Source organism: Wyeomyia smithii, chromosome 3 (genome assembly GCF_029784165.1).
Source record: "Wyeomyia smithii strain HCP4-BCI-WySm-NY-G18 chromosome 3, ASM2978416v1, whole genome shotgun sequence".
Classification (NCBI taxonomy): Eukaryota; Metazoa; Arthropoda; class Insecta; order Diptera; family Culicidae; genus Wyeomyia; species Wyeomyia smithii.
In genome coordinates this window covers 106,583,469-106,608,688 of record NC_073696.1, presented here as the reverse complement: position 1 = coordinate 106,608,688, position 25,220 = coordinate 106,583,469, and the positions used below count along the sequence as shown (strand labels likewise).

The 25,220-nt window shown below is 38.7% G+C and overlaps 1 protein-coding gene across 1 annotated transcript in view; it reads left to right on the top strand.

Moving 5' to 3' along the window:
• LOC129727144 (intersectin-1) overlaps positions 1-23,722 on the top strand; it is a 34,142-nt gene extending 10,420 nt beyond the window's left edge. The window contains exon 14 of the mRNA XM_055684648.1: positions 22,114-23,722. Within this exon, the coding sequence (XP_055540623.1) occupies positions 22,114-22,124 (11 nt within the window). The 3' untranslated portion in view covers positions 22,125-23,722. The remainder of the gene's footprint in view (positions 1-22,113) is intronic.
• Positions 23,723-25,220: the final 1,498 nt, after the last annotated feature.

Below are 25,220 nucleotides of genomic sequence, written 5' to 3'. Positions count from 1 at the left end.
CTCATATTGGATGGTATTTGATCATTTTCGGCTGTTTTCAAGACACCGGAAGTCGCCATCTTACAATTCAAAATGTTGTCTGAGGTCGATTTGTGGCTTCAAAGCATCTTAACAATCCCGGAAATACCCATATTGGGTGGTATTTAGTCATTTGCCGCTATTTTTCAGAAACCGGAAGTCGCCATTTTGGATTTCAAAATAGAAGGGGACAATTTTTTGCCTCTGAGCGTCAATCTGGTTGAAGAAACACTCACATTGGGTGTTATTTGATCATTTTCGGCTGTTTTCCAGACACCGGAAGTCGCCATCTTACAATTCAAAATGTTGTCTAAGGTCGATTTGTGGCTTCAGTGCATCGTAACAATTCCGGAAATACCCATGTTGGGTTATTTGCCGCTATTATTCAGAAACGGTATTTGGAGACATGCCAGAAGAAGGAATGGTGTCAAAACATTATTGACATGTTTGTTACACCTGAAAACATTCACCTGCCAAATTTGGTTATATTTACTTGATTGGTTCTCGAGCTGTGCGTAATTTGAGTTTTATTTGTATGGGACCCCTCCCTTTTAGAAGAGAGAGGGGTGTCAAACCATTATGGATATATTTGTTACCCCTAAAAACAATCACCTGCCAAATTTGGTTCCATTTAGTTGGTTAGTTCTCGAGATAAGCAAAAAATTGTGTTTCATTTGTTATAAACCCCTCCCTCACAGAAGAGGGAGGGGAATCGAACCACTATGGACATACTTGTTACCTCTAAAAACATTCACATACCAAATTTGGTTGTATTTGGTTGATTGGTTCTCGAGCTGTGCGAAATTCGTTTTCCATTTATATGGGACCCCTTCCTTGTAGAAGAGGGAGGGTTGTCAAACCATTATGGATATATTTGTTACCCCTAAAAACATCCACCTACCAAATTTGGTTCTATTTACTTGGTTAGTTCTCGAGATGTGCAGAAATTTGTGTTTCATTTGTATGAGACCCCTCCCTTCCAGAGGAGGAAAGGGTGTCGAACCAACATGGATATATTTGTTGCTCTTAAAAACATCCACTTGCCAAATTTGGTTAAATTTGCTTGGTTGGTTTTCGAGATGTGCAGAAATTTGAGTTTCATTTGTATGAGACCCCTCCCTTCCAGAGGAGGGAAGGGTGTCGAACCAACATGGACGTATTTGTTACTCCTAAAAACATCCACATGCCAAATTTGGTTCCATTTGCTTGGTTAGTTTTCGAGATGTGCAGAAATTTGTGTTTCATTTGTATGGGACCCCTCCCTTGCAGAAGAGGGAGGGGTCTCGAACTATCTTAGTCACCTTTCCCGGCCCCTAAAACCCCTATATACTAAATTTCACGCCGATCGGTTCGGTAATTTCCAAGCCTATATGAATCAGACAGACAGACAGACAGAGCTGCATTTTTATATGTTTAGATGCAGTACACTTAGTTCACTCTCATTGGCGCCTTGAGAGAGTACCAAATCATAATTATGTTGCGCTCAAAGAAAACTAACTATATTCCACCCTGCTGTTTACTATAACCGTCCGGTTCACGCGGCGTGATTGATTGCTGTTTCTCCTTATAGCTAGGGCAGTTCAAAATTGATACGCCTTTTTCATTCCTGCCGTACTGCTGAAAAATGTACTAGAAATCTAGAATCACCGCTAAATGCGATTTTTAATCTCTTTTGCTATGACATCGATTTCCTAGTAGTTAGAAAGAATCGGTAATATTTCCGGTATTTAAGAAAGGTTATAAACGAAATGTTGAAAATTATCCTGGAATCTCATGTTTGTGTGCCTGTTGCAAAGTTTTGGAAGCCGTTATCTATCATCATCTCATGTTGACGTGAAAAACTATACATATTTCTACCTCGGTAGATCTGTATTTATCAATTCATTAAAGTTCAATTTTTTGCCTCCGCCGTATGGACCAGAGCCTTCAGATCTTCTTTTTCTTCTTCTGGTCGAAACTTACAGTTATCAGCTCGATTTGTTTTAGCCCAGTATCTTTGACTATATGGCCAGAGCCTTCAGATCGATACTGTTTATACTAAAAGCCGCTTTTGACCGTGTTGATCATGGGCTACTTTGTGCCAAGCTCGACAAGCTTGAAACTGCAATTGAAATGGTGGAATGGCTAGATTCCTACCTACGTAATCGTAAGATCGCTGTCAAACTGGGCATGCCCCAGTCCACTTGATTTAGTAACAGTTCATGTGTTCCCCAGGGTAGCATACTTGAACAGCTACTTTTTTCGCTGTTCAATTATGTTTACAAAAGTTCTGCCACCTGGCACACGATCGCTGTACGCAGATGATACTAAAATTTTCAAGCTCATCGAAACTCTTGAAGATTGCCATAGGCTTCAATCGCGGATTGACTTGTTTAGTGACCGTTGCCATCGTAATTACATGTTACCAAATATCTTAAATACCAATATAGTTCACTTACGTGAAATTATGAAGACAAATTGAAAATGACAGAAGCGTTAGTCACCTTTTCGACCGCTAGGTGCGCCACTTCTGATTTTGTTCTACACGACATGCGAAATAGAGTAACTTTTGACAATAATATTACCCTAATGGGTACACTGAAAAAAATGCTCATTTTATTGTGAAGTGGAGTCGGCCGAATATTTTATAATAGTAAACTTCGTCAATGTATGAGGCAATCCATGGGTGGTGTTCCACGGTTTGTACGTTTGTCGACCTCCGACAATATTTTGAGTTGTAAAATAGCGACTTCCGGTGACTGGAAAACTGCAGAAAATGACCAAATACTACCTAATATGGGTGTTTTTTTTAACCGGAATGACGCTCAGAGGCCAGAAATTGTCGCCAAATGCCAGTTTGAAACCCAAGATGGCGACTTCCGGTTTCTGAAAAACAGCGGCGAATGACCAAATATGGGTATTTCCGCGATTGTTATGATGCACTGAAGCCACAAATCGACATTTTGAGTTGTAAAATGGCGACTTTTGGTGACTGGAAAACTGCCGAAAATGACCCAAAAACAACCAAATATGGGTGTTTCTTTAACCAGAATGATGCTCAGAGGCCAGAAATTGTCTCCAAATGCCGTTTTGAAATTCAATATGGCGACTTCCGGTTCCTAAACAACAGTGGCAAAAGACCAAATAACACTCATTATGGGTATTTCCGGGATTGTTATGATGCACTAAAGCTACAAATCGACCTCAGACAACATTATGAATTGTAAAATGATGACTTCCGGTGAATGGGAAACTGCCGATTAAACGATGATTGCATCATATTCGTTTCGTTTCCATCACTGCTTGGGATTAGTTTACATTTACACGTCGTGGCCTGATTATTTGAATATTTCTTCTTCGTGCCTCGATAAGCTACATCTATTATATTATCAATATTTAACTCCCGGAATGGCGTTAGTTTTACATACAAACAATATACGCACGAAATCTACAACATATTTTTTTCTGTGAAAGTATAAAATTGAGTCAACTAAATCTAAAATTGAGTAAACTCAGTTTCGTGTGTGAGAATGTCACACGCTCACAGAAATTAAACAACAATGCACAGTGGTACAGTAAGGCAATGTAGGAGGACATGAGTTTTTCGATGCGATTTTGTGGTTTTAGAGTAAAATTTTTTTTCTAAGAACTTGTTTCTTATATTTAGTCTATTTTTTTGTGCAAATGAAAATTAGGGTGTTTCTGAAATCGACTATATAAAAAATCTAACTTTTTTATTTGCAGAAATAAATGTATACATTCATCGGCACAGTTGTTGATCAACTAATTTTAAGCAACTTTCGGTATTTCTTCACAATATTTATACAATATTTGTTCTTTCAAATGATACCAAAAAATATTATTTATGTTTGCCCTAAACGGAGACATTAATATTTTAAAAGGGCCTATTTTTAAAATAGAAGTAGTGAAAACTCTTCATCTGTACAATATATCGACAATGTTTTTTCGTCAAAATTGGCGTATTTTTGATTAAAGTTACCGAAGAAAACTTTGTTTTTAAAATTGAATTGAAAAAATAGAGCGGAAGGAAGGTCTACAAAAAAGTTACTTAGAATTAGTTGATCTACAAGTTTGCCAAAGAATGTTTACAATTATTTATGCAAATAAAAACAAGCTAGTTTGTTTTTATTTCGTTGATTTTAGGACCACCCTAATTTTCATTTGCACATAAATAGAGTACTATGTATAAAAAACAACTTTTTACAAAAACTATGGCTTTAAACCGCAAACCAAAATCGCAACGAAAAGCTTATGTCCGCCTAAAATGCCTTACTGTACCACTGTGCAATAAGTTTAGTTACCTTTTTCACCACAAGAGGGGGTGTTCCCTGTCTGTCTTCACGGAAATATATGGAAAATTCGAGAGTGAACTATATTGTTATTTTAAGATATTTGATGTTACTAAGCATTCCTAAGTGTACTGTGATAAGTTTCCACGGCAAAAAGCAACGTTTGGTGTTCAACTATCGCATTGCTGGCACAAGTTTACAACGTAACGAGAAACTTTCACCGATTTGGGTGTTTTGTTGGACATGTTGGCCATCAGGCTTCGAAACGGTCAGCATTTTCATTCGATCTCGCTTCCTCATCGTGCATCACAGTCGGCTTTCGCTCGTAAATGTAAAACAACCGTCGCCTCTCAAACAAAGAAATGATGGTCATTCGACACTCGCGCATCAAAGAGATTCACACTGCCATTCGTTTGGCGATGTTATTTCGGCCTATTTCTGTCTACTTCATTCTAATTATATTGATAAATATTGTTACAAGCACAATGATATAAAAAATTTCCGAAATATCCGCACCCAACGTGCGTAATTCTCATTTCTAGAAAAAATGTCAAAATACGTTTGAGGAAAAAACCGTCGTGGTGGCGGTGGTCGTTTGACATGTTCGTTCAAGACTGTATTGAGACAGCGAGCCTTGCTAGCGTCAGAGGAAGAAGAAGACGATTATCGCAGTAAAAAGTGGTTCGACCGTGACCATTTCGAAGCCTGTTGGCAATACTTTTCAACGATCATCTCCAAAGCTAATCGCCAATTTGGTCTAATATTTAGAATTGGCCAAGAGTTTACTGATTACGGTAACTTACGGACTCTTCACTGTTCCTTGGAGCGCTCAATTACGTGCGTTGGATGGGACCCGCACTATGATTTGTGGGTTCAAATAATTGAACGAGCTCAAAAACTTTTTGTTAGAAAGATTTGTCGTACATTGCTATGGAGGGATTCCAATCATCTATCACCTTACGAAAACCTTTGCTTGTTGGTTGGAATCTCACCCCTTGAGCAGCGCCACAAGGAAATAATTACCAAAACGACACATAACATTTAGACAGGCCGGTATGATTGTCCAGTTATCCTGACTTTGCTGCAGCTGTATTGTCCCCTTCGTCCTCGAGGAAACCAGAATCTATTGTTAAACGAATGCGTGCCGTACGAACTACGGCCTTCATGAACCTGTTTGCCGAATGGCCCTGCTCTTCAACCGACTCAACGAAAATTTTATTTTTTTGTAATTCATTGTATATTATGAATATTATAAATTGTTTTTATCTATGTTATTTTACGCTTGTACTATGCAATGTATTGTTCTTAAAAGATGCTGGGTTTTTATGCCAGCTTGAAAGTTGCCTTCTCGGCCTTTCAAAGTGCCTTTTTTAATTTATTCATAGGGACTTAAGTCGGATGAATTATTCAATAAATAATAAATACTATAAGGTATAAAGCCCTAGGGTTGTATAAAATGGTGACGTGGGACTAAACACTGTAATAAGAGGAATTTTTAATTACTAAGGCTGTAAAGTCCGTCCGCAGACAGAATCAGTTCGTTTGTTCAGTAACTTAGGTACACTTAAGTCGCTTTTTACGTGGAGGATACGTGCCGCGTGAAAAAAAAAACCGCGTAAATTCCGGAATCCGCGTAAAAAACCGCGTAAATTCCGGAATCCGCATAAAAAAAACAGCGTGTATTCTGCATTTCGAGTGAAGGGAAACCGAAATCCGCACAAAAAAAAAATACCGCGTAAATTCCGGAATCCGCGTCAAAAAACCGCGTAAATCCCGGAATCCGCGTAAAAAAACCGCGTAAATTCCGGAATCCACGTAAAAAAGCCGCGTGAAAAAACCCGCGTAAAAAGCGACCTTAATGTATTTTCATTTTCAGCCTCGCCTTAAATTTTGTTTAAGAAATATATTTAACAACACTCGAAAGAATTTTGTTTACACTTGGCAATATTGTGCCTGTAGTGTTTTTTTTGTGCTAACTAGATGTTGTTTCCAAGGCATGTTGATGTTGACAAGGCACAAGCGTATCGTTGTTGTTGAAGAAGGACCAAAAATTTTTCGTCATGCTACTAAATCATAATTAACTTTATTCCACAAAACACTAATGCAACAATACCTACGTTATCATAATGAATGGTTTTGTCTTATTAAACCCTGATCAAAATAAATTCATTATATGAATCTTGCTCTGAAAATAACGAGAAACCAGCGGCGCTTTGCTCCCCATATACTGTACAGTACTATAGCTTTTACCAGCATGTTTACTTTCAAGACATCAGTTTCTGTTATGCTCTAATAGCAGGTTTAGAAATTGTTCAAGAAAAGGGGCTGCTTAAACTTTTCGAAAAACCTTTACCTTTGAGACATCAAATAAGTCTAAGTTCATGGAAGAAAACATAAATTGACCTATTGGGACGGAGAGACTTATTAATCTGACCCAACATTTGCCAGTTTCATTTTAAATTTTACAGAATGCACACCAGTATAGAAAACAAAGACGTAGTTTCACGTCGATAGTAAAAATTACGATCTTCTATCTACACTGTAGATGGTGCGCAATATCTTGCGTTTGACAGCATCAAGGGCTGGGTATTCACCAGCAGGGATTATGTTTTGACGTGGCAGAGAATTACTGGGATAAATTATAGGGGCCTATTCAGGCCTTACACGGGCCTATGCTTTTGCACTGGGATGTATGTGACATATTTTTGGCTCCATTTCCATTTCGAACCCACCGTGGTTCCATAATGTTGCTTGTTATTCTTCGGTCATGAAAAGATGGCGTCTTTACATAGGCCTAGGCCTATTACAGAAGACGTACACTTTCCGAAGAAACAACCCTAAGTAATTTTCGCTGCCGAAATTCTCTTATTTTGTTACAACGTCTAGAAGTCTCTTCCACAATACTCATGTTGAATCTTAAAAATATTAAAGTTATCCGCAAAACCGACAAGTATGTGGATTTCAGAATTACACAATCATTTTTCGAACGTTTGCTCTTTGTAAATCACCATAAACCAGTGTTGTCGGGGAAACATAATATTTTGCTTGACTCAACCCTACACCGCTTTGAAATCCACAAAGATGTGACTAGTTTGAAAGTTTCCCTGCTGCCAGAGTACAGTATCGCTTATGTAGCTAATGCAATCAAACTGATGCTTAGTAATCAGAGTGAAATTCCTTGCCGAAACCCACCAGAAGATGGTGCAACGGTAGGACAACGGAGATCTTCGCAACAGTCTTGTAACATTTGGTCATCTGCCTTGGCCCGAGCAACAGCTTACTCCTTGTGCTCGTAAATTTCCTCCTAAGCTGGAGCTGCTCTCCTAGATATAGAAAAGCAATCGGCAGTGGTTGGCATAAAACTTCGAATGCGATTAACTTTTAATTTTCCAATTTTTATTAGCGAAATTTAACGTATTCACACAAAATTTTTCGCGCTCAAGAAAGCAAATCAAAGCGCAGCTAGGTACTACGCTCCGATTCAGAATTCGACTTTCTGTTTGTTCTACACAGACTTCACGGCCAACTGTTAATGTACAGGACAATTGCGGGGCTGATGATGATGATGGTCCCGCCACATACCCCTACAAAGGTTTGAGCTGGACGATTTATCTATGGATAATTAATGTAGTCATTATTTTAATCAGTTATACAAAAAACGAACTGGTTCCATTTCCAGATATAAACTTTTTAAAACTGTTTACTTGATTCACATCGGTAAAGACGTGAATAGCTGTAGAGCTACACAAAACTAGCACAGGGTTTTCATGACCTTCAGCCAGACTAACCACAACTACTTCATGTTTTTTCTCTAAGCATTCAAATAACAATTTTTGTTTCAATTGTAAGAGAATTTATTTAGGGTAGGGAACATATTTTGAGCAGCTTTAGGAACCGTTTGTGTATTGAAACGAAATACTCGAAATGTTTTGGGTAAAATTCAAACAGAAGTATATCAATCTGTTCTCTCTCTTTTTATCTGTCAGAACTTGTTTTCAGATTGTAAAACTAAGTTAGCAAACTTTAACAACAATGGGTTGAAGTTACCAATCGAGGGACACTATTCCAATCACCCCGAACCTATTTTAAGCAGTTTCCATCTGTTTTGCAGGCGTTTTTTTTTCAGCACCCGAAGTGGCTCCTGAATGGCTGCAATACAGGTCGATTTGTTTTAATTGCTGTTTGTTCACAGATTTCTTTGTGATTAACGGTATTTCTTATATTCGTAGAACAGCTAGACAATCGAAGTTTACGTTTCTATCATTGAAACTGTCGATATTGATCAAAATTCAGGAGTTTGAGGCCTGTTTTCTTCGACTGATTAAAATAGGCGCCACTGCTTAAGTCGTTCCTTATCCTATATCTGACTTCCGCACGCGAGGCTCAAACTTATGTAGTCACTTTATTCTATTTTTTAAAGCTACAACAACATAAAGGAATAAAATCCATCATCACCACCGTGACGAACACAGTAGTTTTTGTTATTACATGTTCAAAAAAACCCGAAATTAATCCACCTAGCGGTAAGACCCAGACTTTCTCTTTCGAGCTTATTATTTGTTTGAATAGATTTGCATGGAACCTTCAATTAATAGAAAAAATACACCTTAATAATTTTGCAGGAATTATTTTTCACTCTAAATAACGAATTTCTGGTAGCCAAAAGCATAACTATACCGAAAATTTTGGAAGTGAAATAAATATGTTTTAAGTATATGATGCGATTTTTTTTTGTTCCTGGTATAATCGAAACGTCACTGTACTCATATATAGGTCGGATTATATTTCATTTGAAATTCAACTTTTTGTAGTAAGAAAATTTTCCCTGATGAGCAACAGCCTAAACAGACCAAATATCATTCAATATGAGAATTTGTGGAATAGTATGATACCCAGAGGCCAAAAATCAACATCAGACGCCATTTTAAATTTTTGAATAGTAGCTTCCAGTTTCATTACCCAATGTGAGTTTTTCAGGAACCGGGATAATGCTTTGAAGCCAGGAATCAACTCCATACTTAATTTTAAAATCCGATTCTGCGACTTACGGTTTCTGGAAAACAACCTTAAGATGCCAAATTCAATCCAATGAAGGTATATTCACTCTTTGGGTCCTAGAATATTGAAGTTGTATCTGAAGTAATAATTGAAATATAAAACGTAAAATTTGATTTGTAATCACGAGCAATACCGGGAACCGTCAAATAGTACACTATATTTTGATCAATCAAGTTTCTTTTCATAGCTAGATTTCACATTTTTAAACATAACAGGCAAAGTAAGAGTCCGATTACAAGCAAAACAATAGGGTCTTTTGGGACAACAAGGCCTTCCGATTGACACTGATCTTATGAAAATCGGTCCAGCCATCTCTGAGAAGCATGAGTGAGATTAAACAGTCTCCAGAATACGTTTCTTTCCATAACTTTTGAACCACATGTGTTATAAAATTTAAAAGTTAAGGGTTTTTAAGGTAGCCCATTCATTTTAAACCAATTTTGTTCAAATCGGTTGTGTAGTTTCTGAGATAATGATGCTTCGTGATTCTTACATTTTGATACATAAACTCTAAACTAAAAATCCGATAATAATGAAATTTGATAGGGTCTTATGGGACAGCTAGATCTTTCATTTGCAATTAATTTCATGAAAATCAGTCCAGCCATCTCTGAGAAAAATGAGTGAGAATAAAAATCTGCACATGCACACACACATACAGAAAATGCTCAGCTCGTCGAACCGAGTCGAGTGTTATATGCCATTCGGCCCTTTGCAGCACTTTTATATTTCAGTTTTGCAAGTGATTGCTATACTTTTCTAGAAGAAAGGCAAAATGATCTAATATAAAATATAAATAAAATTTTACAACACAATTATATCCGTTCGTAAAAAACTTCGTCAGTTACAGGCTTCAGAAAAACAATCAATAATGAATAGGTTCCTAACGCTACAATCCTACTGACACTAACAGTCTCGTATCTCTAAAACAGCTTTCAGGCGTTAGACGTGATATGGAAAATTATAGAGACATCATAACTAGCTCTCTGTGCTTACTAAAGGTGATAGAAATAATTGTTATTGATGCCCTTTTCGCCAGCAGTAAACAATACATTTTGTGAGATCAACATGATTTTTACCCGAAACGATCGATAACAACTAACTTAGTCATTCTGTGCCGAACACGCATCAGTATCGGACGTGTTTGGTGATCGGTCCGATAGAATATAAAACAAAAGACGTGCGAACAAGTATTGGCATTGTTTGCCTGGTCGAGTGAAATAAATCCGGGTTCAAGGTCGCGCCTTTGTGCAACTGTTTCGCATCGTGACTGCCAGCTGGTGCGTAAGCCGATTTGGCTGCTGGCTGAATTGTGCTACAGCAGTGTACGAGACACAAAAGAGGAAAAAGAAGAAGCCATCAGTTGACAGTTGAGTTGTATCGCTGTGTGGAGTGATCTCACACCTGGCTCGCTGCTGGTGGCTGTTTGGTGCTGCTGTATTGGTGCTGCTGGCTGTAACGGCTGCAACTTCGAACGATCGGACAACCAACCTTACTGGAAGGGAGAAGTAAAAAGGTACGTGCTCTTGTCGGCGCTAGTGCGCTAGACTTAGCGGGATGGATGTAGATCCCTCGCCTCCCGCGCCACCATCCCCGAACCCCTCTGACACTGACCCTTCTGTTACCCCCTCCCCTGTTCATTCTTCAATCCCCCCTCGCCCCAGGCTTTACCCAGACGGAGCCCAGGGCAGCTATACTGTCTATTTTCGGCCAAAGGCGGGACCGAAATCGAAACAGTTGAACCTCTTGCAGATTTCTAAAGACCTGACGAAGGAGTAAAAGGGCGTGACCGAAATTTCCAAGGTCCGGCCTAACAAGCTTCGTGTCGTGGTCAGTAACCTGAAAGAGGCCAACGATATAGCCTGCTCTGAGCTCTTCACACGCGAGTATCGCGTTTACATACCCGCACGAGACGTGGAGATCGACGGTGTCATAACCGATTCGAGTCTGTCCGTCGAGTGTATATTGAAAAGTGCCAAAGGGTGCTTTAAGAACAACACCTGTCCCGATGTAAAGGTGCTCGACTGCAAGCAATTGCGGTCAGCATCGATCATCGGTGGCAAAACAGTATACACTCCGTCAGACTCGTTTCGAGTTACGTTCGCCGGGTCAGCGCTACCAAGCCACGTCTCGATCCACCGGGTTCCTCTCCCTGTGCGATTATATGTGCCTCGCGTCATGAACTGCCTGAATTGTAAGCAGTTAGGCCACACCGCCGCCTATTGCTGCAATAAGGCACGTTGTGGCAAGTGTGGGGAGAATCATGCGGATGCATTCACTGTGGGGAGAGTCAGCATGAGCTCTCGACATGTGCGGTGTACATGCAGCGCAGGAATAAAATAAAGAGGTCTCTCAAAGAGCGTTCGAAGCGTTCTTACGCTGAGATGCTGAAGAAGACCGTTACCACTTCTCCCATTACATCAAACCCTTTTGATCTGTTGTCCTCTGATGAAACCGATTCTGACGATTCACCAGCGGGAACATCTTACGCCAATCCTGGGGAGTCTAGAAAGAGGAAAAAAATTTCCTCTCCTAAACTTCCCAGAAAAGGTCCTAAGATTTCTCAAAATGAAATGAAAGTTACAAACAAACCAAATAGTGCTGCGGAAAAACCGAAGCAAACTCCTCCTGGGCTTGCAAATTTAAAGTCCCAGAAGGAGTTCCCAGCACTGCCAGGAACATCTAAAACCCCAGTTGTTCCTTTTTCACATCCAGTTGATGAAACAAACTCTGGATTAGTGAAATTTTCTGACATTGTGGACTGGATTTTTGATACTTTCAATGTACCCGATCCAATTAAAATTTTTCTTACAGCATTCCTCCCAACAGTTAGATCATTTTTGAAGCAGTTGACTGCCCAATGGCCCCTCCTTGCAGCGATTGTATCCTTCGATGCCTAATTCAACTGCGTATATGAAGGATTCTATCTCTGTCTTACAGTGGAATTGTAGAAGTATTTGACCAAAAATTGATTCGTTTAAAGTTTTGATAAATAAAAACAAATGCGATGCATTTTCCCTTTGTGAAACTTGGCTTACTTCAAATATTGATCTCAACTTTCATGATTTTAATATTATTCGCCTTGATCGAGACACCCCATATGGAGGAGTAATTTTAGGGATTAAAAAGTGCTATTCTTTCTATCGTATTAACCTCCCCTCGATTCCAGGCATCGAAGTTGTCGCATGTCAAATGACAATACAAGGTAAAGAGCTTTGTATTGCCTCAATATATATTCCTCCCAGAGCACAGGTTGGGCAACGGTTGCTCTTTGATTTAATAGAACTTCTTCCCTCGCCACGTTTGATTTTGGGAGACTTCAACTCTCATGGTGTGGCTTGGGGTTCCCCCTACAATGATAACCGCTCCTCTTTAATCTATAACCTTTGCGATGACTTCGACATGACTAATTTAAACAATGGTAAAATGACACGTATCCCGAAACCTCCAGCGCGCCCAAGCGCTTTTGATCTATCCTTATGTTCGACGTCGCTACAGTTGGATTGCACATGGAAGGTAATCCTCGATCCTCACGGTAGCGACCATCTGCCTATTCTTATTTCAATTACTAACGGTTCAACTCGCATGCGACCAATTGACATTCCGTATGATCTCACACGGAATGTCGATTGGAAGTTATACGAGGAAATGATTTCAAAAGCGGTCGATTCGATTAAACATCATCCACCACTTAAAGAATACAACCTCCTCGCGGGCTTGATTCTCGACGCCGCGTTGCAAGCCCAAACGAAGAAATATCCTGGCGTAACGATTAAAGAACGGCCTCCCACTCCGTGGTGGGACCAAGAGTGCTCCGATGTCTACATGCAAAGATCCGACGCGTTTTTGGCCTACCAGAAGGGAGGTATACCTGGCGACTATTTACGGTATTCGGAGCTTGATACCAAGCTTAAAAGCTTGGCTAAAGCAAAGAAACGCGGATATTGGCGTCGGTTCGTGAACGAGACGTCGAGGGAGACATCGATGAGCACTCTTTGGAACACAGCCCGAAGAATGCGGAATCGCGTTACGGTTAACGAAAGCGAGGAGTCTTCAAGTAGGTGGATATTTGATTTTGCCAGGAAAGTATGTCCGGACTCTGTTCCTGAGCAAAATATTGTTCGCGATGCGTCTCCGGGCCACGACGCGATAGAATCACCTTTTACGATGGCAGAATTTTCAGTTGCCCTCCTGTCCTGTAACAATAACGCGCCTGGGTTAGATAGAATCAAAATCAACTTGTTGAAGAATCTACCCGGCAATGCCAAGAGGCGCTTGTTGAACTTGTTCAATAAGTTCCTGGAGCAAAACATTGTACCGCAGGATTGGAGGCAAGTGCAGGTGATCGCCATCCAAAAACCAGGGAAACCAGCTTCTGATCACAACTCTTATAGGCCGATTGCAATGCTATCCTGTATCCGGAAATTGATGGAAAAAATGATACTCCCTCGTTTAGACCATTGGGTCGAATCAAATGGCCTACTATCGGATACTCAATTTGGCTTTCGCCGTGCCAAAGGGACGAATGATTGTCTTGCGTTGCTTTCAACAGATATTCAGCTGACGTATGCTCGCAAAGAACAAATGGCGTCTGCGTTCTTGGTCATTAAGGGGGCTTTTGATTCCGTTTCTATTGACATTCTTTCGGGTAAACTTCACCGACAAGGATTTTCTCCAATTTTAAACAGTTTTTGCACAATTTGTTGTCCGAAAAGCACATGCATTTTACGCACGGCGATTTGGCAACTTTTCGCATTAGCTACATGGGTCTTCCCCAGGGCTCATGTTTAAGCCCCCTTCTTTACAACTTTTATGTAAATGACATCGACGAATGTCTGGCAAATTCATGCACGATAAGACAACTTGCAGACGACAGTGTAATCTCTGTTACAGGAGCCAAAGCTGCCGATTTGCAAGGACCATTGCAAGATACCTTGGACAATTTGTCTGCTTGGGCTTTACAGCTAGGTATCGAATTCTCTCCGGAGAAGACTGAGATAGTAGTTTTTTCTAGGAAGCATGAACCTGCTCAGCTTCAAACACAGTTAATGGGTAAAACGATTTCTCAGGCTTTGGTACACAAATATCTTGGTGTCTGGTTTGACTCTAAAGGCACCTGGGGTTGTCACGTGAGGTATCTGATGAAAAAATGTCAACAATAAGTGAATTATCTTCGTACAATAACCGGACAATGGTGGGGAGCCCATCCAGGAGACCTTATAAGGCTTTACCAAACAACGATATTGTCTGTTATTGAATACGGGTGTTTCTGCTTCCGCTCCGCAGCAAACACACATCTGATCAAACTGGAGCGAATACAATGAACTCGATAATCCTGCTTCTGTTTACGTCGCAGAATTAGCTGCAATTCAGTACACCCTAGGGATTATCGAAAAAATGCCCAAGGACCATTATTTCATCTTTACGGACAGTCTCAGTTCCATTGAGGCTCTCCGATCGATGAAAGATGTTAAGCACTCTCCGTATTTCCTGGGGAAAATACGGGAACATCTGAGTGCTTTATCCGAAAAATCGTTTCAGATTACCTTAGCGTGGGTCCCTTCTCACTGCTCGATACCGGGCAATGAGAAAGCGGACTCTTTGGCTAAGGTGGGCGCAACAAACGGTGATATTTATGAAAGACCAATTGCCTTTAATGAATTTTTCGCATTTGTACGTCAGAATACGATCATCAGTTGGCAAAATGCTTGGACCAGAGGGGAACTGGGAAGGTGGTTACATTCCATAATCCCCAAGGTGTCGACGAACCCGTGGTTCAAGGGGTTGGATGTAGGTCGGGATTTCATTTGCGTGATGTCCCGGCTTATGTCCAATCACTATAGATTTGACGCGCATCTCCGTCGTGTTGGGCTCGGGGAAAGTGGTATCTGTGCCTGTGGTGAAGGTTATCACGACATAGAGCACGTTGTTTGGTCATGCCCTGTACACCGTGACGCCAGGTCTAGATTAATAGCTTCCCTGCAGGCCGAAGGTAGGCAGCCGGCTCAGGTCACGAGGGAGACAACCCAATATGCCAGTCCGTAATATCTTGGCCCAGCAGCGGAACATATTCAATAGGCTGCTTACCTATGGCGATAGAAAACCATCAAACAACAAATCAGTGCTTTTAATGCAAAACATTCTAGCTTTAAGTTAGATTTAGTTTCAGCTCGTAGTCGGCAGCGAGGATAAAAAATTTGCTTTTAGTTATTAAGATACTTTAGAAAGTAAGCTACCAGATATAATTGGCGCCGTTAAACATTAAATTGTATTTGTGCCGTGTCAAATAAATTATAGATGAAGATAAAAAAAACTAACTTAGTCTAATTTTCGTCGAGTAATGGTGCAAAAATATACGGAGTATACACTCATCTTAGAGTGACATTCGATAGAGTAGACCACAGAATACCTTTAGCTATTTTCGAAAAACTTGGTGTTTTTGTGTAATAGTTTGATGAACAACGTAATGTGTAATAGTTCAGATACTATTTGACGAATCGAAAACTCTGTGTGAAGAATCTTCACTGAAGATAGAGATTCAGTTCTCTGCAGAGTTTACAAAGTTGCTCAAACATGTGTGCCGACTCTTTTTTGAAACTACTATTTATATAATTATATTCGAACCAAAATCCATTATCATCAATGAACATAATATATTAATGTACCCAATAAATTGAAGAGATATTAAAATTTTATAATCTTCGTCATTAAATTACAACAAAAAAACTATATAATCTATCAAAATCCATCAAAACAGACTTTATGTGTGAAATACAAAGCCTTTCAAGCTCCGCCATTGTTGCTGAATGTTTTACCTGCCTTGGCATTGAATTGAAAAAGTTAATTCTTTTATACAACAGAGAGTTTTGTGATCTTCTGATTACAAAATGTGGTGTTCTAACATTATCCGCGTTTCTAGTGTTGTACCTATAAAAATCACTTCCCCTATCAACTCGATCACAAATAGTAAGGCAGCAAAAAAATATTTTTAAAACTTTATAAAGAAGCACCATTGTCAAAAAATATACTCTTTGCTTCACAGAAAGCAATTACAAAGCGTCCAGCATAAAACTCGAGTAAGTGAATCTATTACATCTTAATATTAATTGTATGGGCTGCAGTCTCAACATTTGTGTATTGTTTGCAAGAAATAGAATGGATGAACGAAAATCTATATGTGATGAAATTATTGACTTATAAAGACTAATTTCACTACTCACAGTCAATTAATTTTTCAAACGGCGAAAGTTAACTTGTCGTCAATAATCACTCCAAGAAACATTAACTTGTCTACGCGATCAATCGTCTCACCATCAGTTACAATGTTTACTTCTGGTCTGGAGTTGGTAGAAAAAATAATCAAGTACTGTGTTTTAATATTATTTAATTTAAGCTGTTTAAATTTTATTCAATTTCAATTCATTTGAATAATATAAATAAGGACGATACAAATTTCATTTTCATTTTATGTCACCCCCCTCCCCCCCTTCAAAAATGTTAAAAATTGGAAGGGAAAAAAAAAATTTAAGCCGTTTTGTTAATATTATTGACTTTTCGACAGCGTATATGCTTAATTAAGCAACAAATAAGTCCAGTGACAGTGAAAGTGTCATCGAAAGGCAAACCAAATGTTTAATAATGATAATAATGTGATATTCTATCAACATCCATTTTGCATGCAAGTTACAAACGTCGTAACTTGCACACAATTTTTTATGAAAGCAATTCCTTTTTTTTCTTCACATTGTTATTTATTTTTTGCCCTCCCCTCAGCTCACTTTGATAACCGCGGGCATAAAAACTATTCAAAATTTGTGTCAGCCTTATTAACAAATTGGGCCCTAAATATTCTTTGCGATACACCAAGTGTATTAGCAATGGAATTCGATTCGAAATCATTAAAACAAGTCTTCTGAGTTCTGGAAAACAAATAGCTCTCAAATTATTTGTATGCTGTCCAGTGTTTACAACAGGCCTAAAAAGCCTAGAAATTGTTTCAAAACCGCGTTCAAGAAAAATACAGCAAGAATAGTTTCTTTAGTCTTGATTGTTTCTTTTCATTCTGCTAACACCAGATTTAATGTAGACTCACAAGAGTCCCCCCCTCTCGATAACCTGGGATTAGCAAATCATTACTATTCAAGTAATTCATCAGCTGGCCTTTTCAACTAGTTCTGAAATTTTCTCTAATGTGTGTAACAAATTAATGAGTCGGAAATCTTCGGTTTTATACGTCCCAATAATCTTGGGGATAGGAACCACAAGTGATTCCTTTCAAACTTCAGGCATGTGCCCCGTTTTCAATGATTTATTAAAAAGGTCTAGCAGACAATGTCCAATGACATAAAAGCAATACATTTCGAGCTGAAGATTATCGAATCGGTTCTTTTTAGAACTATAAATGCTTGAAAATAGAGTTACGAGAATTTTCACAACTACTCCTAGTGTGAAATGTCCACCTATTTCTCAATAATCATTTTTACAATAACGACCAGGGCGCACCAAAGATAAACGGTAGTGTTGCCTATGAATAGTTTATCACAACAAGACATAACCCTCATTTCAAGAATTTTCACTGCTAAATTGAGTGATTTTCCGGTTTAACTGTTTGTTTGTGTTCACTCGAACACCGTTATCAGTCAAATATCAGCAACGAAAATTAGTTAATCTAAGAACCAGAGTGATTTTCGCATCGGGAAAGCAAAAAGTAGTAGGGTGGTATTCAAGACACGACCGCATGACGTTGGACTACGGTATTCTTATATTCCATTAAAACAAATAATAGAGAGAATTGCAACTCTAGTATTTGCTGCAATTTTATCTAACAGTGCATTTCTGGATGCTGAGACGTTAAAACGTTATAAATAATAATATATACTAAAAGAATGGATATCTTTTATCCATTCAACCGAAAATTTTAAATTTGAAAATTGTTTGACATTTAATCGATAAAACTCATGCTAGGTTAGTTCCAGCCCAGCATATAACTTCATGTATTTGAAAAAAAAAAACGTTTGGTTCAATAGCTCAATATAGCAAGAGCTCAATCACACGTTTTTCGGTAGTTGTTATCAAGGTTGGGGCGAGTGACAGGAAAATATCTTAACTTCTTCAGTTGTGATTTAGAGCATTTCTAATTGTTTTGTTATTTTTCACGATAGCGACAAGTTTGTTTCTTTCTCTGTGTGCGAGAAACAAAATCGAAACCGCGCACCGAGAAACAAAAACGAAAATCTAATGAATGCTCATTGAGAAAACTTGCAACTTTTTTTACCAATAACTTATGATACTCAAAAGAACCCGTTTTGATCTAAATCAAATTTCTAGTAAATAAGTGTTGATCATTCATAGGTAGTAATTTTTCCTCGATGAATAAAGACTGGCTGAAGAAGTTAAAATCGCTGCTGTAAAATCAAATTCACAACTGTGTTCGTTAAGACGTTTTAATATTTTCAATGACAATAATAATCTTCGAAAAACACCCGCTAGTTATTCACACACATGCTATAACTATCTAAACACGCGTTAAAACTATTCATACACACGCTGTAGCTATAGCTATCCATACACACGCTATTCCTTTCCATACATCCGATACAACTATCTATACACACGCATAAGCTATCCAACCATGTGCTATTACTATCCATACATACGCTATAACTAATCATTACACACGCAGCAGCTATCCACACACAAGCTATAACTATCCGTACACACGCTGAAGATATACACGCAATAGCCATAATATGCTACACTTGCTAGTGTCTTACACACGCTATAGCTAGCCATACACACGCAACAGCGCCATCCCTATCATCGCAAATGTCATAGCAATACAGATGCACATACGCTATATGTGCACACTGCACACACACCCAACGTTTTCACCCAACGATATCTGAATTGGATTACCGCTGGTGGGGTCCAACTCAGATCGAAGGAGCACCGAACTGAATGAAGAAATGCAGCTTCCCACTACCTTCGCCGCTGCTGCCTGATACCACCGCTCTGGTTCTGCTGCAGCTCAGTTTGGCCGCTGGAATCAGCCACCGCTGCTGATTATACAAGACCGGCCTGGTGGCCTTTCACTTGTTAACTGAAGACTGCTATGAGACGACACAGGCTATTATATAGCCCAAAGAAAAAATCCATCCGCGAGCAAACAAGAAGCGAGCTTGTGATTGGTTGAATGTGCACGACTTTTAACACAACTTTTAACTAGTTTAGTATCGAAAACATATTTAAATTTTTATATGACAATCTTGCGCAATATTTCCCCTATCAATCAAGCCATTGGTGTTTAGAATCTGTTCAGTGGTAATGATAAAAGAAGCATTTTAAAACGGTGTTGAAACACCTGTTGCAGCTACCGAAAGCGAGCTCGTTATTGGTTGAAAGCTGTGAGACTGTTTACAAAGTCAGATCGGTTGTATCCGTTAGTGTCGACTGTGCTTGTGAAGAGAGGTGGTGATTGGTTGCTCGTTATGATTTAGACAATCGATGTGATTTATCAATTTTTCAATAGTGTATCTCGAACAATAGGTTATTTTTGTTACATAAATTCAACCGTAAAAGAATTTCTGATCGGTTGATGCCAAAACCTCAAAATTCTGAAAAGAAATGACTGATATATAAGCGCTCAAAACCTGACCACTTTTCCCTGGTTTTCCCCGGTTGAATTACTAGATTTTCAAATTCAGGTGCCTAACTTCGATATAGACGTTAGTCCAACGTCAAAACTTTCTTTTGATGCTTATGAAAATCACTCAGTAGTATTGAAGATGTATTGGTTTGTTTCTCTTTCTTTCTATAAGCTACGTAGCCACGCCTTAATGGTAAAATCTACGCTGAACTCGATACATAAGACTGCGTGTGGAAAATTCAGCTTCAGTTTAGTTTGTTCCACAATAGCGAGTGCGGTGCAGCTGTTGAAGCTTTGCGACATTGAGAAACGAGAGCTGCATACGAGTCAACTTCCAGGCACCGCGGAGCATGTTACCTTTATTTTGCATACGGCAGCAACAATAACCATCGTACGCTGCAGGATATTTTGCTGGCACAGTTGCTGGAGGGCACAGCGGAGAGCAAATTTTATGCGCGGCCAACTAAATAATCGATGCTACCGGTGGTGGTGTGATCATCAGCATTCTGTAGCTACATTTGAAGATTATGAAATCGGTTCTTTTCAGAACTATCAGATGATGAAGATAAGAGTTATGAGAATTTTCACAACTACTACTAGTGTGAAATGTTCATCTATTTCTAAATAATCATTTTTACAATAACGACCAGGACGCACCAAAGATAAACGGTAGTGTTACCTATGAATAGTTTGTCACAAGATATAACCCTCATTTCAAGAATTTTCACTGCTAAATTGAGTGATTTTCCGGTTTAATTGTTTGTTTGTGTTCACTCGAACACCGTTATCAGTCAAATACCAGCAACGAAAATTAGTTAATCTAAGAACCAGAGTGATTTTCGCATCGGGAAAGCAAAAACTTTCTTTTGATGCTTATGAAAATCACTCAGTAGTATTGAAGATGTATTGGTTTGTTTCTCTTTCTTTCTATAAGCTACGTGGCCACGCCTTAATGGTAAAAATCTACGCTGAACTCGATACAAAAGACTGCGTGTAGAAAATTCAGCTTCAGTTTAGTTTGTTACACAAAGGCGAGAGCAGTGCAGCTGTTAAAGGTACGCGACATTGAGAAACGAGAGCTGCATACGAGTCAACTTCCAGGCACTGCGGAACTATGTTACACCTTTATTTTGCATACGACAGCAACACTTACCATCGTTCGATGCAGGATATTTTGCTAGCACAGCTACTGGAGGGCACAGCGGAGAGCAAATTTTATGCGCGGCCAACAAAATATTCATGGTGCGATTATCAGCGTTCTGTAGCACGAATTTCTAACTGAATATTATGGAATCGGTTCTTCTCAGAACTATAGATGCTTGAAGATAAGAGTTATGAGAATTTTCGCAACTACTACTAGTGTAAAATTTTCATGTATTCATGCATCGTTAGTTTTAAAATAACGACTATCAAAAATAAACGGTAGTGTTACCTATGAACAGTTTAGCGCAGCATATAATAATATTTAGTTTAGCATATATTATATATTTAGTCCTACGTCACCATTTCATACAACCCCTAGGGCTGTATACCTTGTAGTATTTTCGTTTTCAAAGTAGGTATCTATACTGTGATAGATGTTTCTCAATTCGAAAATCATCATTTGTTATGTACATATCGGATAGTAGCACATTTTCAATAGAATGAATGGAGTTCATGGGTATTCTGTTCCCCATCGATTGCTGTGGTACTGTTTCGAAGAAACCAACATGAAGCGAGTTTGTTAAAAAATATTCAAAAATTGATCAATTTCACCCAACTCCATGGTACTCATCTAGTGAAGACAAAAGTACCAGGCGTCAGGCATTACGATGAAAATTAAACAGTGTTCAAAAAACACATCCTGAAAACGAAAATGCATGCCTTAATTGGTGTACACTATTTTTTGTAAATATTGTGCTTTGTGTTCCATTGCTAATTTTGTGATTCAGCAATGGCCGCTTCGAAAGTTCAAAATTTTGGTGATGGTTAAAGTTTTGCTAATTATTTGAATAAGCAAAAACGTCAATTCGCTTATTAGCAAGTTGAAAACTTGTTCAACACGTTTCCTAAACATGAAGCTTAACAAATTAATTTTTTTCTTGTAAATTTTTTCTTCCACAGGTAATGTATAACGAGAATTTTGGGCAAGTTTCAAGTCATACGGTGTTCGCAACCCGGCCGCAATCAGTTCCACTGAAGATGACATCATCAACAATAATAATAATAATAATCATATTAATATCAAAAACAACTATAACAACAATTTCAACACTAGCAACAGTAACAATGACAACAATAATTATCACGAGATGTTATTGACACAAGTATCGACACGAAATTCCAACTAAAATGTATATTTATGTGTATTAACTATCGGACATCATTCATTAGTAACCAAAGCGAGCGAATCGTGTGCGGAGTTGCTCTTCTATTGCAAGAATAGAGTGCTTAAAAGTAAATCCCGGTTGGTTATAAACCATATGTTACAAACTACAATACAGTTTATCGTTCATAATCTTAATAGGGATAACAAACGCATGAAGTATTTCTATGTTTTGAACTGACTTTTCGACAATCTGAGAAGATGAGGCAACTTGCCGTGCAACAAATGTTATTGTTTTTAGGCGTTTTGCAAAGTGCTCAACTGGTAACTCTGCGCCAGTCGTAAATTTTTAGAACATCACTCCACAGGTGTACTGTTTATAATTGTAGCTGGAATCGCTGTGGATATTCCCTCGAAGTACTGCATTAGGTGATCAATGTGGATCAAAAATACTCTCGTATTTTCAAAAAGTCAGTTAAATTAAGAACTCCATCACGAATCCCGACTATCTCATTTTCATCGTTAGTAAGCAAAAAAAAACTAAAAAGCATCCCATTTATTGTTAGTTTGTGGTTAATGATAATTTAAAAATATATATATCTAAATTAAATGTAATCGTGAAGCACGCATCGGCTTCCAATGATATCGCTTGAAAAACTAGTTGTTTCGTTCGTCCATCATATCGAAGTAGCGCGTATTTGCAGACAAACAATTATTTAGTTGTTACTGGTAGTACGTTAAGTATTTAAACTATAAGTATGTTAGAACGTTCAGTAACTAGTACTGTTGTTTCAGCTACAGACTGCAAACCTAAGGGTAATCGGACGACCAAAATGCGCATTTGCCAGTGGCTAATTCACAAGAAGAAAAAAAAACTGTATGCTACTTTAATAACGATTTCTCGATGAACTAATTGTGTGTTTCTAGTTGAAATAAAACAATCATATTTTCAATCTAAAGCATGCTTTCCGGTTTCCAGACAATAGAGAGTTATAAATTAGCTAGATGAGTGTTTGACAAAATTAACCATTTTAACCTACATTTGCGATACAGTTTGAGTTTGCAATTGTGGAGTGCGCAGTCGAAATTGTACATATTCTCAACTTCATTCATGTTCATTTAAAAACAATTTTTGTTTTCATTTTTGTTAATTAATTCCTCCTTTTTTCTGAAGTCACCGCCACAATGCCCTACGGGATAGTTTTTAACGTAAACATCGTTGGTAATTGTTTGGACAGCTGCAGGTATTACAAATATTACAATACAGGCGCAAACTACAGGCATTCATCAATGTGTTATTGACTAATAATGATATATTAATCAGTATAGTTGTACTCACACATGGCATATGTATAATACGAAAGCAAATTAGTTTAACGCATTAAACAAATGAAGATATATATCAAAAAAAAAAAAGTTGAGTTTCTAAATCGTTAGTAATATCACAATTATTTAGTTTACTTTATTGAATATGTTTAAAATTTTGTGCAAAAGAGGAGTTGAAGTGCTACTGAATTTTAGTTTGCTACCCTGACAGTGGAGATTAATGTACAAAGACAACACAGCGGAAAGCTGTTTTGACTCTGAAAGCTAGACACGGCTTACAGATTAGTTGGCAGCATCCACAAAAAAGGTTGTGTGTTGCCAAAACACGGTAGAGCTTTTCACTGGAGGAAGTGTTGGCCATGCAACTACCGATGATGCTGCCGCTATCGTACAAAGGCAACTTTTTGCTGAGGGAAGTAACACTGCACCTACCGCTGAGGCTGTAACCACCAGTACTGCTACTAACGCTGCTGGTACCCAAAGATGTCAACTCTTCAATTTGTTGTTCAATTTAATATCGGATAGATAATACAATAATAATACAAATAAGGGACCATCCATTAATGATGTCACGCGTTTAGGGGGGGGGAGGGGGTTTCAATTATTGTTACATTTTGTGACATATGGGGGAGGGGGGGTTAGCTTGAAAGTGACATCACATTTAAACTCAAAAAAAATAAATAAATAATAAAATCACATATAGTGCTGTGCGCCGATCAAATCATCGGCGGCGGCGACGTAGAAAACATTTAGCCTCGGCGGCGGTCGGCGCGCCAGCGTGACGCCGTTGGCTTTCATCGGCGGCAGGGGCAGCGGCGTATATCGGCGTGCCTCTAATTACCACCTCTAAAATATTGCGTATAATGTTTGATGCAACTTAATACTCTTGATGTGAAATGCTGTATCGAAAATTCACCATTCAGGATAATTTACACTCATTGGCTGTGATTCGTGGTATCTCTCGAATCATGAAAAAATCCAGTCTGCATGATTATTATCGGCGCGTAAAAAATTTTCTCGGCGGCGCGCCGACTCAAAATCGTCGGCGGCGACGGCGTGCGTAAAAGTGTCTGCGGCGGCGTGGCGCCGGCTAGCATTCCAGAACGTAAGTATGTTGTCAAAATGAGATAACCTTTCATTGGAAGAAATACCGGCTGATGTACCTACTACTGATGCTGCCCGCTACCGCACAAAGGCAGATTTTAAGTAGCGCGAGTGGCGCTGAACCAGCTGGCTTTGCCACTGACACTGCTGCTGCTGGTAGGTTTCCTTTACTACCTGACGTGGTCGCTGTCCAGAACTAAAATGACTAGTTTAGGCTGAAGCAGGCTCTTTTATAGGCCAAATTATACCTTCTCGATTTACTAGGTCTATAATGCTATCGACCGTGGTTGGGGAAGCAAGCATTAAGCGACCAATCAGAGGTCGAATTTTGCGTTTTATCAAGACTTGACAATTTTTAATAGCACAATAGCTCGAATAATTAAATTATAATTTTCTGCATTGTATAGAAATGTTCGATTGCTGCAAGAACAAAGGAAATCCATTGAGAAAAAAAACGACTTATTTGTATTTGAAA